The sequence below is a fragment of the Callospermophilus lateralis genome, chromosome 2 (genome assembly GCF_048772815.1).
Source record: "Callospermophilus lateralis isolate mCalLat2 chromosome 2, mCalLat2.hap1, whole genome shotgun sequence".
Taxonomy (NCBI): domain Eukaryota; kingdom Metazoa; phylum Chordata; class Mammalia; order Rodentia; family Sciuridae; genus Callospermophilus; species Callospermophilus lateralis.
This window is the reverse complement of record NC_135306.1, coordinates 155,182,897-155,200,167: the sequence shown is the minus strand read 5'-3', so window position 1 is coordinate 155,200,167 and position 17,271 is coordinate 155,182,897. Positions and strand designations below refer to the sequence as shown.

General features: G+C 39.4%; 1 protein-coding gene across 1 annotated transcript in view; it reads right to left on the bottom strand.

Moving 5' to 3' along the window:
* The window catches only part of Dnhd1 (dynein heavy chain domain 1), a 96,260-nt gene that overhangs the window by 28,457 nt on the left and 50,532 nt on the right, over window positions 1–17,271 (bottom strand). The window contains exons 22-25 of the mRNA XM_076842412.2: window positions 14,333–17,219; window positions 13,947–14,124; window positions 13,602–13,794; window positions 12,751–13,039 (exon numbers count right to left, since the gene is read on the bottom strand). Coding sequence (XP_076698527.2) covers window positions 12,751–13,039; window positions 13,602–13,794; window positions 13,947–14,124; window positions 14,333–17,219 — 3,547 coding nt within the window. The remainder of the gene's footprint in view (window positions 1–12,750; window positions 13,040–13,601; window positions 13,795–13,946; window positions 14,125–14,332; window positions 17,220–17,271) is intronic.

Here is a 17,271-nt window from a genome sequence, read left to right as displayed (position 1 = left end):
AAAAGATGGTTTTCAAAAACATAAAATTGATAAATCAAATAAGACTCCCAATATACAAAAAGTGTAATCAAAAATCAATAAATAGTATGGCATCAAATTGAAACATTTTCCACAGCAAAGTAAACAATCGAGAACATGAAGAGAAGAGAGAGCCTACAAAATGGGAGAAAATCTTTGCCACCTGCACCTCAGATAGGGCATTAATATCCAGGATATACAAAGAAATTTTAAAACTTAACACCAAAACACACACACACACACACACACACACACACACACACACACAAAGAAAAAAACACCAACAACAAATAGACCAATCAATAAGTGGACAAAGGAACTAAACGACACTTCTCAAAGATTTCTTCTTTTATTTCTAAGAAATGTCAACATATATATGAAAAAAACATCTCTAACAATTAGTAAATTCAAATTAAAATCACACTGAGATGTCATCTCACTCCAGTTAGAATGGCAATTATCAAGAATACAAGTAACAATAAATGTTGGTGAAGATACGGGAAAAGGTTCCACTCATACATTATTGGTGGGGCTGCAAACTGGTACAACCACTCTGCAAAGCAGTATGGAGTTTCCTCAAAAAAAAAAAAAAAAAAAAAAAACCCTAGGAATAGAACCACTATTATACCCAGTTATCCCACTCCTTGATATATATTCAAAGAATTTAAAATCAGCATACTACAGTGACACAGTCATATCAATGTTCACAATTCACAATAGCTAGCTGCCCTTCAACAGATGAAGGGATCAAGAAAAATGTGGCATATATAATACACATGGAGTATTATCCAATCATTAAGAAGAAAGACTTTATGACATTTTCCAGTAAATAGATCTGGAGACTGTCATGATAAGTAAAATGAGCCAATCCCCAGAAGCCAAAGGTAAAATGTTTTTCTAACATGAGGAAGCTAATAAGAGAGGGGCAAGAGAATAGAAGTTCACTAGAGGAGACAAGGGGGAATGAAGGGAGGGGAGGGGAAATAGGAAAAGGAAAGACAGTAAAATGAATCTGACATAAATTTCCTCACCATCATATACATCCATAAGAAATTAATTTAAAAAATAACTATGGATAAATGGCAGAAAGATCAATAGAGGGAAGGGAGAAGAGGGTGGAGAGAGGGGAGAAGGAGATGTACTGGGTTCTGAATTAGAATAAGATATATTCCATGCTTGGATAATAGGTTCTACTGTCATATATAACCAAAAAGAACCAACTTTAAAAACAAAAAAAGATTCATCCTACCCTTCCTTCAGGACAAGACAACTACTATATTTCAGGTGCCTTATAGTCCAAGGAGATTAGAGCCCAGGAGGAAAAGAGTAAACAGGTAATCCTATAATAAGTAGGGTTAGTATTGAATTGGGTAAGCATTCCATACCATGAAAGAGACTTATCTGGACCTGGGAGCATCTGGAAGACTTCTGCAGATGACTTCTACACTAAGTCCTGAAGAACATAAAATAACTAGACAAAGAAAATGGATAGGGATTAAATGGAGAGTTGAGAGAAAGAAATATTCAAAAATGCTCAAAGGTGAGAGAGTATGGAACTGTGAATGTTTCAACATATGTACGGGAAGGTTCCAAGAAATGATTCTGGAGGTACTAAAAGTCAGGGACTAAGATGTTTATCCTGAAATCTTTGGAGAATTAACAAAGATAATAGATAAAATAATAGTTTTAATAGATAAGTAACCCCATAAGATTAGCCTTTTAGAAACATCTTCGGAATTGCAAATTATGAAACTCCAGTCACCATAAACTAGAACTAGAACTATTTTCTCTTGGAAATAATTTTCTCTTGACTGTACCACTCCTTTTTTTCTAAGAAGTGTTGGGAAGGAGAAGCATGTCCCTAGATTATGCAAATAGAGAAAATGGGATGGTGAGCAGTTTGGAAGAGAGATGTGGCTATGTGTTGATTATGGGCACATGAATGCTTGGTTTTTAAGTTTCACTTGTGAGAGAAGCACTAAAATAAGTAGTTGACAGGGTTTGCTTTTGATTAAGACAACTTATGCACTCTTGAGTCATATAAACTTTTATTGAGGACTTATATGCAAGGCCTCACTTACATACAGAGCATAAAAAAGATGAATAATATAAGCAGAGAAACTATATTTCTCAGGGACTGAGGTGTGGGAGAAATGGAAAGATGTTAGTCAAAGGATACAAATTTTCAGTTATAAGATGAATAAATTCTGAAGTTTTACCATACAGCATCAATAGTGATGGTTAATTAATTTGATTGTGACAGTCATTACACAATATATATTATGAAATCATCACATTGTACACGTTGATTATATTCTATTTTCATATGTCAATTAAAAATTTTGTGTGATTTTTAAAAAAGATTGATAACCAAACTAGTGAAAAGAAAGAGAAAACCCAAATCAATACAATTAAAGATGATAAAGGAGATATTACTACAGACTCTATTGAAATTCCAAGGATAATTAGAACCTATTTGAAAATTTATACTTCAATGAACTGGAAAATCTAGACGACATTGACAAATTTATAGACACATATGACCTGCCCAAATGGAACAAGAAAGATAAAGAAAACCTAAACAGACCCTATCAAGTAATGAAATTGGAACAGAAATTAAACACCTTCCAAAAAAGCCCAGGACCAGATGGATTTTCAACTGAGCTCTTCCAGACCTTTACAGAAGAACTACACCAGTCTTTCTCAAATTATTCCATGAAATTGAAAGGGAACGGCCAAACATATTGTATGAAACCAGTATAACCCTGATACTAAAACCACACAAAGTGCATCAAGGAAAGAAAACTACAGACCAGTATCCTTGATGAACATAGATATAAATATCTTTAATAAGATACTAGCAAACTGATTAAAAAAACACATACAGAAAAGACAACACATCATAATCAAATAGGTTTAATTTCAGAGATGTAAGTTTGGTTCAATATATGCAAATCAATAGATGTAATTCATCACTTAAACAGAATTATTTTTTTTCCTTTTTTTATTGGTTGTTCAAAACATTACAAAGCTCTTGACATATCATATTTCATACATTAGATTCAAGTGGGTTATGAACTCCCATTTTTACCCCAAATACAGATTGCAGAATCACATTGGTTACACATCCACATTTTTACATAATGCCATATTAGTAACTGTTGTATTCTGCTGCCTTTCCTATCCTCTACTATCCCCCCTCCCCTCCCCTCCCATCTTCTCTCTATCCCATCTACTGTAATTCATTTCTCTCCTAGATTTAAACAGAATTAAGGACAAGAATCACATGAGCATCTCAATAGATGGGGGAAAGGCCCTTGATTAAATCCAGTACCCAATCATTAAAAAGTACCCATTCATATGATGGAGAAGCTAAGGATGGAAGGAACATACCTCAACATTGTACAGGCCATTTATGAAAAACCCAAAGCCATCATCATATTGCATAGAAAAAACACTAAAAACATTTTCTTTTAAATGAGGAACAAGTCAAGGATGTCCACTCTCACCACTTATATTCAATGTAGTCCTTAAAACATAAGCCAAAACCATGAGGCAAGAAAAAAATCAAAGGGATACAAATAGGAAAAGAAGTCCAACTATCTTTCTTTGCCAATGACATGATCCTGTATCTAGAAGATCCAAAAACTCCACCAGTAGACTTCTAGAGGTTAAAAGTTCAGCAAAATAGTAAGGTATAAGATAAAATAAATAGCTTTCCTAAACTCCAACATTGATTCAGCTGAGGAAGAACTCCATCCCATTCATAATAACCTAAAAAACATAATAATAAAATACTTGGGAATTAATCTAACTAAGGAGGTAAAAGAACTCTACAGTGATAATTGTAGTATGTTGAGGAAAGAAATTGAAAAAGACTGTACAAGATGGAAAGATCTTCCACATTCTTGGATAGGCAGAATTAATATTGTCAAAATGGCCATAGTATCCAAAGAAATATATTCAGTGCAATCCCTATCAAAATACCAATGAATTCTTCACAGAATGAGAAAAAGCAATTCTTACATTCATTTGGAAGAATAAGAGACCCAGAATAACCAAAGCAATACTGAGAAAGAATAGCAAAGCAGGAGGCATCACATTACCTGATCTGAAATTATACTACAGAGCTATAGCAACAAAACCAGCATGATATTGGCATCAAAATAGACATGAAGACCAATGGAACAGAATAGAAGACACATAGACAAATCCACCTACCTACAGCCATCTGATGCTTGACAAAGATTCCAAAAATGTATTTTGGAGAAAAGACAGCTTTTTAAACAATAGGTACTGGGAATACTGGAAAGATATATTTTAAAAAATGAGACTCCTATTTCTCATCCTGCAGAAAATCCAAATTGATACAGATAAAAGACTTAGGAATTAGACCAGAAACCTTGCAACTGCTAGAATAAAACATAGTGTTCATATTCCATCATATAGGTGCTGGCACCGACTTCCTTAATAAGACCCCCAAGTGCAATAAATAAAACCAAGATTCAATAAGTTGGATACCATCAAATTAAAAGCTTCTGCACAGCAAAGGAAGTGATTAAGAGCATGAGAAGAGAGACTACAGACTAGAGAAATTTCGTCTACCTACTCTTTTAATACATAAAGAACTCAAAAAACCGAATACCAAAAGCAAATAACCCAATCAATAAATGGACAAAAGAATTCAACAGAAACTTCTCAAAAGAAGAAACTAAAAAAAATGGCCAACAAATAAAGAAATAATGCTCAACATCTCTAGCAATCAGTGCATATCAAGACTATACAAAGAGCTGGCATGGTGGTGCATGCTTGTAATCCCAATGACTCAGGAGGCTGATGCTGAAGGATCTTGAGTTCAAAGCAATCCTCAGCAACTTAGTGAGGTCCCTAGCAATTTAGTGAGACAGTGTATAAATAAAGTATAAAAAGGGATTTGGCTCAGTGTTAGGTACCCCTGGTTTCAATCCCCAGTTTAAAAAAAAAAAAACTACACTCAGATTTCATCTTATTTCAGTCAAATGGCAATAATCATCACGAATTTTAGTAATTTGCGTTTTCTTTCTCTTTCTCTTCATTAGTGTGGCTAAGGGTTTATCAATTTTATTTATTTATTCAAAGTTAAAACTTTTTTATAAATTTTTGAATAATTTTTCTTGTTTCAATTTCATTGATTTTTGGCTTTAATTATTTCTTGTCTTGTATGCTTTGGTCTTGATTTGTTCCTCTTTTTCTAGTGCTATGTGACATAATGTTAGGTTATTTAGTTGACTATTTTCTATTCTTTTAATGAATGAGCTCAATGCAATGAACTTTCCTCTTAAAGCTGTCTTTATAGTGTCCCAGATATTTTGATATGCTGTGTCACTATTCTCATTTATTCTAAGTATTTTTTTATTTCATCCCTGATTTCTTCTTCCATCCATTTGTCATTCAGTAGTATATATTCAGTGTTAGCTTCTATTTTTTAGTTTCTATTTTTAATTGTTGATTTCTAATTTCATTCCATTATGATCAAATAGAATGCAAGGTATCATCTCTATTATTTTTTATTTGCTAAAAGTTGCTTTGTTTATTTAAAATAAAATAGACTTAAAATTTGGTCTATTTTAAAATATTTTTAGTTATAGATGGACATAATAATAATAATAATTTTATTTTGTTTATCTAGTTTTATGTGGTGCTGTGGATGGAACTCAGTGCCTCACACATGCTAGGCAAGTGTTCCACCACTGAGCTAAAACCCCAGCACAAAATGTGGTCTATTTTAGAGAAGGATACATGTGCTGCTGAAAAGAAAGTGTGTTGTATCACTGATGTATGAAATATTCTATATATGTCTGGTAAGTGTAAATTAATAATTGTATTAGAGTTCTACAGTTTTTGTTTAGTTTTTGGAGGATCTACCCATTGGTGAGAGAGGTGTATTAAAGTCACTCAGTATCATTATGTTGGGTTCTATTTGAGTATTGAAATTGAGAAGGTGTTTGTTTGATGTACATAGATGCTCCATTGTTTGGGGCATATTTATAATTGTTATGTCTTGATGATATATAATTCCTTTAAGTGGCATGAAATGCCCTCCTTTGTCCCTTCTGATTAACAGGGCTTAAAGTCTACTTTACCTTATATGTTTTTCAATCCAATCTGCCAGTTTTTGTCTTTTGTGATGATTGTACTCCATTTATGTTCAAAGATATTATTGCAATATGATTTGTATTCCCAGTCATTTTGGTTCATCTCTGGCTTTTGATTTCAATTAGTTTATCCTTTGACTGACTATTCCTTTAGTTTCTTCCTTTGCTAGTTTTCACTTTTTAAAAAATTTTGCTGAGAATGTTCTGTAGTTTAGGCTTTCTAGTAGTGAATTCTTTCAACTTTTGTTTTTACCATGGAAGGTTTTAATTTCATCTTCAAATCTGAAGCTTAATTTTGCTGGGTATAGTTTTCCTGGTTGACATATATTTTCCTCCAGAGCTTGGTATATATTATTCTGAGAGCTTTTAGCTTTGAGGGTCTGGGTTAAAAAATCAGCTGAGATCCAAATTGTTTCCCCTCTAAATGTAATGAGACATATTTTTATGGTAGGATTTAAAATTCATTCCTTATTTTATTCTGTTAGGCATTTTCATAATAATGTGCATTGGTATTACTGTATATTTGAGGTCCTGTAAGTGTCCCATATTTGATTTTACATTTCATTCTTTAAGTTTGGGAAATTGTCTGATAATATTTTATTGAAAAGATTGTGTATTCCTTTGGTTTGTATCTCTATGCCTTCATGTATCCTGATAAATCTTAAATTTTGGTCTTTTCATATTATCCCACATTTCTTGGAAGATGTATTCATGGTCTCTTAACATCTTCTCTGCATGGTCAAAATTATTTTCAAGATTACATATTTTGTCTTCATTGCCTGAAACTCTGTCTTCCAAGTGGTCTAGTCTGTTGTTTGGGCTTTCTATTGAATTTTTAATTTGGTTTATTGATTCTTTCATTTCAAGGATTTCTACTTGATTTATTTTCAGAATCTTAAATCTCCTTATTAAAGTGATTTTTCTTTTATAAAAAAATTGTTCTAATTAGTTATACATGACAGTAGAATGCATTTTGACATATTTTACACAAATGGAGCACAACTTCCCATTCCTCTGTTTATGGTATAGAGTCAAGCCAGTAGTGTAATTATACACATAGGGTAATAATGTCTGTCTCATTCCACTGTCCTTCCCATTCCCCCTCCCTTCCCCTCACTCCTCTCTGCACAATACAAAGTTTCTTCATTCTTCCTTACCCCCATCCCATTATGGATCAGCATCTGCTTATCAAAGAAAACATTCAGCCTTTGGTTTTTTGAGATTGGCTTATTTCACTTAGAATGATATTCTCCAGCTCCATCCATTCACCTGCAAATACCATAATTTCATTCTTCTTTAAGGCTGAGTAATATTCCATTGTGTATATATACCACATTTCTTTTTTTAAAATTTATTTATTTATTCTAATTTGTTATACATGAGAGCAGAATGCATTTCAGTTCGTAGTACACAAATGGAGCACTATTTTTCATTTCTTTCTTTGTACACAAAGTAGAGTCACACCATTTGTGTCTTTATATATGTACTTAGGGTAATGATGTCCATCTCATTCTACCATCTTTCTTACCCCCATATCCTCAACCTTCCCCACCCTCCCCTTTGCCCTATCAAAGTTCCTGCATTCCTCCCATGCTCCCCACTCCCACCCCCATTATGGATCAGCATCCACTTATCAGAGAAAACATTCAGCCTTTGGTTTTCTGGGATTAGCTTACTTCACACTTGGCATTATATTCTCCAACTCCATCCATTTACCTGCAAATGCCATGATTTTATTCTCTTTTAATGCTGAGTAATATTCCATTGTGTATATATACCAGAGTTTCTTTATCAATTCATCTACTGAGGGACATCTAGGTTGCTTCCATAGTTTGTGTATTGTGAATTGTACTGCTAAACATTGATGTGGCTGCATCACTTTAGTATGTTGTTTTTAAGCCCTTTGGGTATAGAGCAAGGGGTGGGATAACTGGGTTAAATGGTTGTTCCATTTCAGGGTTTTTTTAGGGCATCTCCATACTGCTCTCCAGATTGGTTGTACTAATTTGCAGTTCCACCATCAATGTAGAATATGATGTGCCTTTTTCCTCACATCCTTGCCAACACTTACTGCTGCTTGTATTCTTAATAACTGCCATTCTGACTGTAGTGAAATGAGTAGTTTTCATTTGCATTGTAAATGGGATTGTTTTCTTAGTTTGTCTTTCAGAGGACTATTTACTGATATACGGAAATGCATTTGATTTATGGGTATTGATTTTATAGCCTGCTAATTTGCTGAATTCATTCATTAGTTCTAGAAGTTTTGGGGGGGATTTTTTTGGATCCTCTAGGTATAGAATTATGTTGTTGACAAATAGTAATAGTTTGAGTTCTTCTTTTCCTATCCATATCCCTTTAATTTCTTTGCTTCCTGTATTTGCTTATGTAGCTCTCTATCAAAATGATTTTTTGCTACTTGTATTTGTCCTCTTATATCATCCTTTAATTTGCAGAACATTTTAATCATGTACATCCTGAACTCCTTCTCTGACATTTGTTCTCCTGTGCTGGCCATGGATTCTAATAATGTAGTATCTTGGTTTGTTTGGGGCACTTTCTTCCCTTGTTTTTTTTCATGTTGTTTATGTATGTCTTCCCTTCTAGCTCTGCAGTTCTGAGGTGTTACAGTTTTCACCCTATAGATTTATAGTGTCCTTGCAGGGTTCCAATGCCTCTCCTTTAAGGGGGAGGTCAATATTAACAGATCACAATACAAACAATATACAGCCTTAAACCAAATAGTTGCTAATAAGACGTTTATGATTTTGTCACAATATACAGAAATGGTGAGTTCACTTATTATCTATAATATAAACAGTAGTTTTGCAAAAGGGTCTACAGTTTCTGATGGTGAACAAAGAGAGAACCTGGGGTGGAGTGTAGGATCAAATGTTAAGGAGGTAGGAAGTGAGGATATAGAGTTATTAGATCTTAGGTAGCATGAAAGAGGAATCAAAAGAAATTATCTAGTAGCAAAAGAAATGAGAAAAAGTGAATTTGGGGAGAGAAGTAAGTAAAAATACAATAGAGAGAGCACAAAAAACAAATATAGAAATTAAGAAAAAAAAGTAAAAATAGGAATAAAAGAATATACAATGCAACTATGACATACTATTCAGATATTCCAGTAGCCTAATCCATGAAAAGTACTTGGTTTCACAAATGTTGGGTATATGAAGGTAGGAGAAGAGAGAGAGAGAAAAGAAAAAGAAACTCGGAAGAAAAATTAAAGGCTTTTTTCTGTCGGAGTTCAGTATCTTTCCTGCTTCCGCTCTCATCCCATAGGTGGAGTTGTCTGTCATTTGCTGGTATCTCCACCCTCAGGGTGGTGAAGGTTTTTATGGTGGAAGAGTTGGTTTTGGTGGCGGAATTCCTTGATATTGGATATAGCACTTGCTGTCCCTATTGACAGATTGCACCCCAAGAATCTCCTTTGGAGTCCGCGCATATGATGTGAGTGCCTGGTCTTATCTCCTTATATTGACTGTAGACCTCACAATTCCTGGTCTCTACTTTAGCCTCTAAATTGTATCTCACTCACCATTCCCTTTCTACTTCCCAATCAGGAGCCTTTCTCTTTGGATGTTTTTTGGGCTGTGCTCTGGGGCCTGTGCACTTGTCACAGAGAGCTGTTTTGTATCAGGCAGATCAGAACCAGTCTTTGCGAGATATGGACCAGCCATGTAGCTGCAAGCACTGTGCCAGGTTAGTGGCTGTGGGGGAGAGGGGAGAGTTGAGAGACTATAGGTATCTTGATATTGTTTCTAGGCCCCAGCTTGTGTCCCAAGCTGGGGGTTGCCCCAAGTAAAGATAGTGCTGGTGGTAGCAAGGATAATCAAAGTCTGCGACAAAGGTGTCCCAAAATGGTGGTGGCTACTTTCGGAGATGGGGTGTCAGGTCAGGCCAGGCAGTGGCGTTAGGCAGCATGTTCAAAGATGCAGCTCAGTGGCATGCAGGGTTGTGGCTGGCAGCTGTCTCCATACCCTGTCCGGTGTCCCCAGTTGCAGGCGACTATGGCAGTAGTTGAAGTATCCCAAGATGGATGCAACCAGGGGAGCCCCATGCTGGTAGATGGGGGTCCACAAGGAACGATGGCCGGGGGTCCTGTGCATGAGCAACTGTTGGGGATCCTGTAATAACTTGCAGAGAAACAATATTCCCACTGTTTGAATCCCATGTCATGGAGCAACAAGGGATGCAGCCTCACTCTAGCTCACCATCTTGGATCCCCCCCCCCCTACATTTTCTTTATCAATTCATCTGTTGAAGGACACCTAAGTTGGTTCCATAGTTTAGCTATTGTGAGTTGGCTGCTATCAACATAAATGTGGTTGCATCACTGTAGAATGCTGATTTGAAAACCTTTGGTTATATACCAAGGAGTAGTATAGCTGGGTCAAATGGTGGTTTCATTCCAAGTTTTCTGAGGAATCTCCATACTGCATTCCAGGGTGACTGCACCAATTTGCAGTACCAACAGCAATGTATGAGTATACCCTTTCCCCACATCCTCATCAACACTTATTGTTGCTTGTATTCTTGATAATTGCTATTCTTACTGGAGTGAGATGAAATCTTAATTTTTGTTTGCTTTTCTCTAATTGCTAGAGATGATGAACATTCTTTTCATTTATGTTGATCAACTGTGATTTCTACTATGAAGAAGAAGCCCATTTATTGATTGGGTTATTTGGTTTTTTGGTAATTAGTTTTTTGAGTTCTTTATTTATGCTGCAGATTAGTGCTTGAAGTGATCTTTCACCTCCTGAATTTTCTGATTCCACTTCTTACATTATCTTTAACCTCACAGATCAATTTAACTATGTACATTCTAAACTCCTTCTCTGACATTTCTCCTACTTTTAGGTGTGAATGCATTCTATTATTGCAGCATCTTGGTTTCATTTGGGGGGATTTGTTCCCTTTTCATATTGTTTGTGTGGCTACTTATCTATAAGTATGGGTCTGAGGCAGTACAGTTTCTACCCTGTAGACTTATATTGTCCCTGAATGTTTCTAGTACCTTGCAATTAAGAGGGAGAGAAAAAAAATAACAGCAACCAATGCAAACAATATACAGCCTTAAACCAAGTAGCTCCTCCTAAGACATCTACAATTTTGTTGCAATAAACAGAAATAATATGATCAATTATTGACTACAATAAAAACAGTAAGTTTGCAAAAAGGTTTACAATCTCAAATGCTGGTCATATAGAGAACAGAAATGTTGTAGGATGTGATGTTTATGAAGGAGGAGGAGAGAAAATAGAAGTAAAAAATTATAGGAAGTGTGAAGAGAGAATAGTAGAGGTTGACTGTTAGCAGAAGAAAAGAGAGAAAGAATTGAGGGGCACGAATAAGTGAGAGAAAAATATATACATAGTATATATTTTAAAAAATTAAAAACAGAAAAAAGTAAAAATAAAAGAATACAAAACTGAAATATACTAATCCTAATTCTCAATAAATTGATGCATGAAAAAAATTGGTTTTAAAAAAGGTAGAAATATAAGAGAAAAAAGAAAAAGAAAAAAGGATCCCAATGAAAATTTGAACAATTGTTTCTGTTGGAGTTCAAAGATTCTAGCTTCCCTTCTCTGAGATTAGGTAAGGTTATCTGGAGTATGATGCTTGCTCCACCCTTGGGGGTGGTTTGCAAGGATTACAGGGTTAACCCTGGAGACCAAACTCCTAGAGGCAGGGTTTAGGTTTAGGTATGCTCCAATCTCTTCACTGAATGACAATTGCTCTGGAGATTTTAAATCAGTGCACAGCCCAGCAATTGCTGGTCCACACTAGATATTTCTAATATCTGTTTGAGCAGTGGCAAGCGACAAGGCAGATGCCCAGACATCAGATGCAGATCTCCTTTGGATTCTGCTCATGTGGTATAAGATTCTTCATCTTGAAAGTAATCAATAAATTCCATATCACCAGGTTTTTACAAACCCTAAATGAGATATAAAGCTTGTAGGTTTTAGTACATAGTAAATTGTACCTTTTACTACTATTTAAGCACTAATATATCCCATGAAGGACTTCAGTGTTTGACTGGAAACCCATCCAATGCCTTGATCCATTGACTTCCCTGACTTCAAAAACCTATTATACTTATCCCTGTGATCATATTTAGAACATGTCATCATCTGGAGCTATAACACTTTAGAACTTTTAAAATTGAATATCCCAAACTTACATCACAATTTCTCTCCTTTCCTTTATCTCTTCTATAAACTCTTATTGTGCATTTACTTCACGTCAGATATATCAAAATGAATTAGACAAATTTCCATTCTCATGAAGCTCAGGGAACATATGTAGAATGATAAGATATTAATAATGAAACACTGAGGGCTGAGGTTGTGGCTCAGCGGTAGAGCACTTGCCTAGCCTGTGTGAGGGTGCTGGGTTTGATCCTCAGCACTACACAAAAATAAATAAATAAATAGAGGTATTGTATCTATCTATTAAAAAAAGAAAAAAGATGAAACACTGTTTGAACTTCAGACACATATTTGAGAGCCAATTAATATTGCTAAGAATTTTATAGTCTCATGAGATGACAGTAGTTCCTTCCCTCCTCCCAGCAGCTCACCAGAAGTGGCCAGGTGCAGATCCTCCAGCAGGAAGAGGAGAGAGCTTTTATTATCAGATTGACGCCCGGGCCATGGACTAGCTTGTGCTTGGCCCTGGATCCCTCTGCTCAGCAGGAGGCGAAGGTGAGCAGAACTGAAGGCAGGGTGGATGTTACTAGATATGTAAGAGTGATTTGGCTCCACAAGCGCCTCCAGAAAGGCTGACTTCCCTGTTGCTGCCTCTCCAGCAAGGAGCACTGGTTGTCCCCTTGACAAAAGCAGGTCCACCACATATAAGAGCCGTTCAGTCTGCAGGACAGAAACAAGGCTTACTGAGGCAAGGGATAGGGCAGTTATCATTGAAAATACAGTTCTATGGGGGCTTATCTTAAAGCTGTACTTGGAGAACATTACAAGTGTTCTCTTATGAATTGAAAATCAAAGAATGGGAGCTGGGCACAACTGTGCATGCCTGTACTTCAGTAATTTGGGAGGCTAAGATAAGAGGATTGCAAGTTTGAGTTCTGCCTCAGCAAATTAGTGACATCACCAGAAAACTTAGCAAGATCTTATCTCAAAATAAAAACATAAAAATAAAAAGGCCTGGGAATATAGATCCTTGATAAAGCACTCCCTAGTACTCCTGAGTTCAACCCAGGGGGGTGGGGGGGCAGGGAGGAGAGAGGATGTGGAGGGGGGAGGAGGAGGGAGGAGGAGGGAGGAGGGGGAGGGGAGGGGGAGAAGGAAGAGGAGAAAGAAAAACCAAAAGAAAGAAAAGAAGCAAGAAGGCCTCAGATGGGCCTTCAGCATGGACTGCTCCTAATGTAGCCACAAGTCCCAACCCTAGCTGCTGACCCACTGTGCTTTATACCTGGGTAGATGGGTAGAAGGTGCCCAGAGTTCCCTTGACACGACTGCTCAGGTACTGGCCAGTGAAGGGGACTAGTGTCCCATCTTCGGTGTTTACATGTAGATCAAACACTGAGGCTGACTGTGGTGGTTCAGGGTAGTTGGAGATGCAACTAATAGAACTCCTCATGAAGGTATCAAAGAGGGGCCAAAGTCTGCTCAGATGGACACACAGGCAAAAGTGTCAGTTCCATCTGTGACACATACAATATACCATATACCCACAGTGATGTCATATGAGTTTTAACTGCCATGGGTGAGTCCATCTCAGCCTTCTTCATCCCCCATCCACTACCCCTATATGTACCTGGAATGGAGGTGGGCTCCAAAGCCCCAAATCAGGGCAAAAAGGAAGCTGCTGACAACCAGCAAGTGCTCCCGGTGCTTATTTGTCATATCATCACTGTCAGCCTGGGACTGGTTCAGAGAGCCACTTTTTGAAGACCTTAAGTGTTGGGCCACAGGATCACTAGAGCTGAGGTCTTCTGCAATGGTCACCACAGGCAAAACAGGAGTCCAAGTAGGCAAAACGTAGGAGTCAGGGAAGAGGGTGGACAGTAGAAGTTGCCCATATTACTTCTCACTGTTAGTCTCCTGGCCCAGCTCCACCAAGACCCCATATTTCTGGCTCCAGCTATATCCCAGCTATCCTAAAGACCCCATCCCTCTCACATCAGCCTTCCATCTTCCCACCTGAATGTGCCTTCTTTTCCTCATCTAGGCGCAGGTGGGGGTCAAGCAGACCACGCAAGATACGTGCCAGGCTGGTGACTTCTGCCACACCTGGGCAGACAGCCTGCTGCCCATGTACCTGCAATAGAGAACTGGCATGCTTGCGGGTAAGAAATCTGAATGTTGCAGGCACTAGAACTTCAGCCAGGTGGTTGAGCTCAGTGATTGTCTGGGACTGCAAGCGATATTCATGGGGCAGGGCTGTCATCAAGATGCTAAGCATACACTGCCAAGTCTGCTCCCCACCACACCAGACTAGAGCACAATGGCCCACCACTGTTGGGGACATGCCTTTTGCATCTGCTATCTCCATCAAGAGAAACGTACCTGGGGGTCGTGCTATCTGTTGACCGTTGGGGAGGCTAAGCTGGGAAGAGTCACTCAGGAGGCAAGTAATGGAGTCCAGCCAAGCAGCACTAGAGGCCCCATCACATACTATCCAGTGCTGCATCCCCATCAATTCTTCTCCCTGCTCCTTTGGGCCCATGCTATTACAACGAGGTTGGGCACGAAGCAGCCTGGGAAAGACACCATGGTGCCAGCAGGGGCCCTCTAGGTTTCCTAGAAACTCCTGGGAACTGAGAACACTGGGGTAAAGGTGAGTAATTTCCACAGGTTGGCAGCCTTGAGTTGAGGTATTCTCCATAGCTGCCAGCCGATTCTGAATCTTAAATAAGCCATTCCAACAAGCAGTTTTTCCACTGCCTGCAGGGCCCAGGAGGAGAATGCCTGAGGCCCGGCTCAGGGCCTGACTCAGCTGCTCCAGAGACCCCAAAATGTCAGAGCCAGGATACAGTCCTACCTGCCGCAATTCCTCCACCACCAACGGCTTCATCAGCCTGTGGACCATAGGCTCTGCTAACACTTGGCTAGCACTAGGGAAAATGCCACTGAGCAGCTCTTGGAGGTTGTGTAAGTGGGGCCCATCAAGGATGCTGAACAGTGGTGAGTGTAGCAGGGCACGCAGTAGGGCAGCTTCTTCCATGGCTGCTTGGCTGCTGGAATGCTGGAAGTTGACTTCCTCCTTATTGGTCTCATTTAGTGTCTGAATTGTATCTTCTAGTATCTGTTTGAGCAGTGGCAAGCGGCAGGGCAGATGCCCAGACACCAGCTCACGCTCTAAGGAGAAGAATTTGGATAGGCGAGTAGCCATGAGTGAGGCATTACGCACACCTGCACCCAGCAGGGTAAGCTCTGCTACTCGCTGTAGGTCAGGCAGTGCTAGTGCCACAGGCCTCAGTAGCAGGTGCAGGTTGGCAGGCACAACAGGGCTCAGGGCACGCAGTGTCAGGAGACAGCCGTAGCCGAAGCACACAGACACATGATGTTTCTCAAAGAAGCCAGTGCCAAGAAGCTGAGGCTTAGTGGGATCTATGGTGCTGGTGCTTTGGGAAGCCTCCTGGTACAGTGGGGCACAGAGGTATTGCAGTTCAGCCAGGCGCTGGCCCAGGGCAGACAGCAAGCCAGGAGGCAAGTGGTGAACTGCCTCCAATAGCAGCCAGGCACCACCCTGCAGGGCACCATTCAAATAGTTGCTCAGGCATCGGACTTCTGTCTGAGGCAAGCAGGGCATCATTACCAGCTGGCGGCCAAGAGCCTGTGCCAGGCTCTTCACCAACCCTGTCTTACCCACACCATCAGGGCCCAGTAGAGTCCCACAAGCCACCTCCTCCAGGGCCAATAATAGAACCAGCACTGGCCTCTCAGGCAGCAGGCTGGGTAGTGGTCTCAGTCTGGGCCCAAAGTACTCATAATTATATAGGAAGGACCGGCCCAGCACATCTATCCAGCATGCAGCTGGTGTCAGAGAGGATTCCTTAGATATAGTAGTCATAAGACTCTGCAGGGGACTTTTGGGGATCAAATGAGGTGAACCCAGGTGATATTTGATTTGGCGGGCCCAGTGAAAGTCTGTCAGATCACTGACGTGATGTTTCTCTAGCAGTTGTGCTATATCTCTGTGAGTTACTGCCATAACCAGTAGAGCACTAAACAGGCTGGCTTGGCGGACAGAGGGCAGAGGCTGTCCACCCTTGGAGCTCCTCTGGGCTCGTATAAATTGCACCAGTACCTCTAGCTTGCCTATATGCCTGGAAGTCATGGCTAGGGTTCCCCACTCAAGCAGAGCCTCCTCCATCTCAGCTCGCCACACCACTTCTTCTGCTATCAGTATACATTGCCATGGGAAGGCCTGGATTAAATCTAGCCAGTGTTGGACATTTAGTTGCGGGGCCAACTGATTTTGCTGAGGCAGCTTGTTAAAGGCCTCACCTTTAACAAGAGTAAGGCGGGCAGCCACACAATCCTGCAGTTTGTGCACTAGTATCAAACGCAGACAGTTCTCCAAAGAGGCCAGCCACTTGGGGAGATCTGGATGCAGAAGAAGGGGCTGCTGCAGCTTCACTTCCTCCCCACCTTCCCCTAGCACAGCCAGTGTCTCTACCTGAGTTTGTCTGTTTGGACTTGAATCCTGGTCATCCATGTTTTTCTCATTATTTTGGGAGATGGACTGGAAGTTCACAGCACGCACATGAGAAAAGCAGCGTTTGACCCACAACTGGGCTTCACATGACTCTAGAGGGGCAGCTAGCAAGGCCACGAGTTCACTATCACTAAGGAAGAAAAGGCGGGGGAATTGGGCACATACATCATAGAGCACACTCTCTAGAGCCATGATGATGCTCTCCAGCTCCACTGATCCTGCTTGCAGCATTTGTTGTAGATGCTGGCCTTGGAAATAAGGGCTCCTTTTGGCACTGGGCATTATAAGTGACAGAACCATGGGGTCAGCTACAGAGATGCGCATCAGGGTCCGATACTGATCATCCATGACCTTGAAACGAGCATTCTGTGGTGAAGGAGAGGGTAAAAATGAGTGTAAATGTGAAATGGCAACTCCC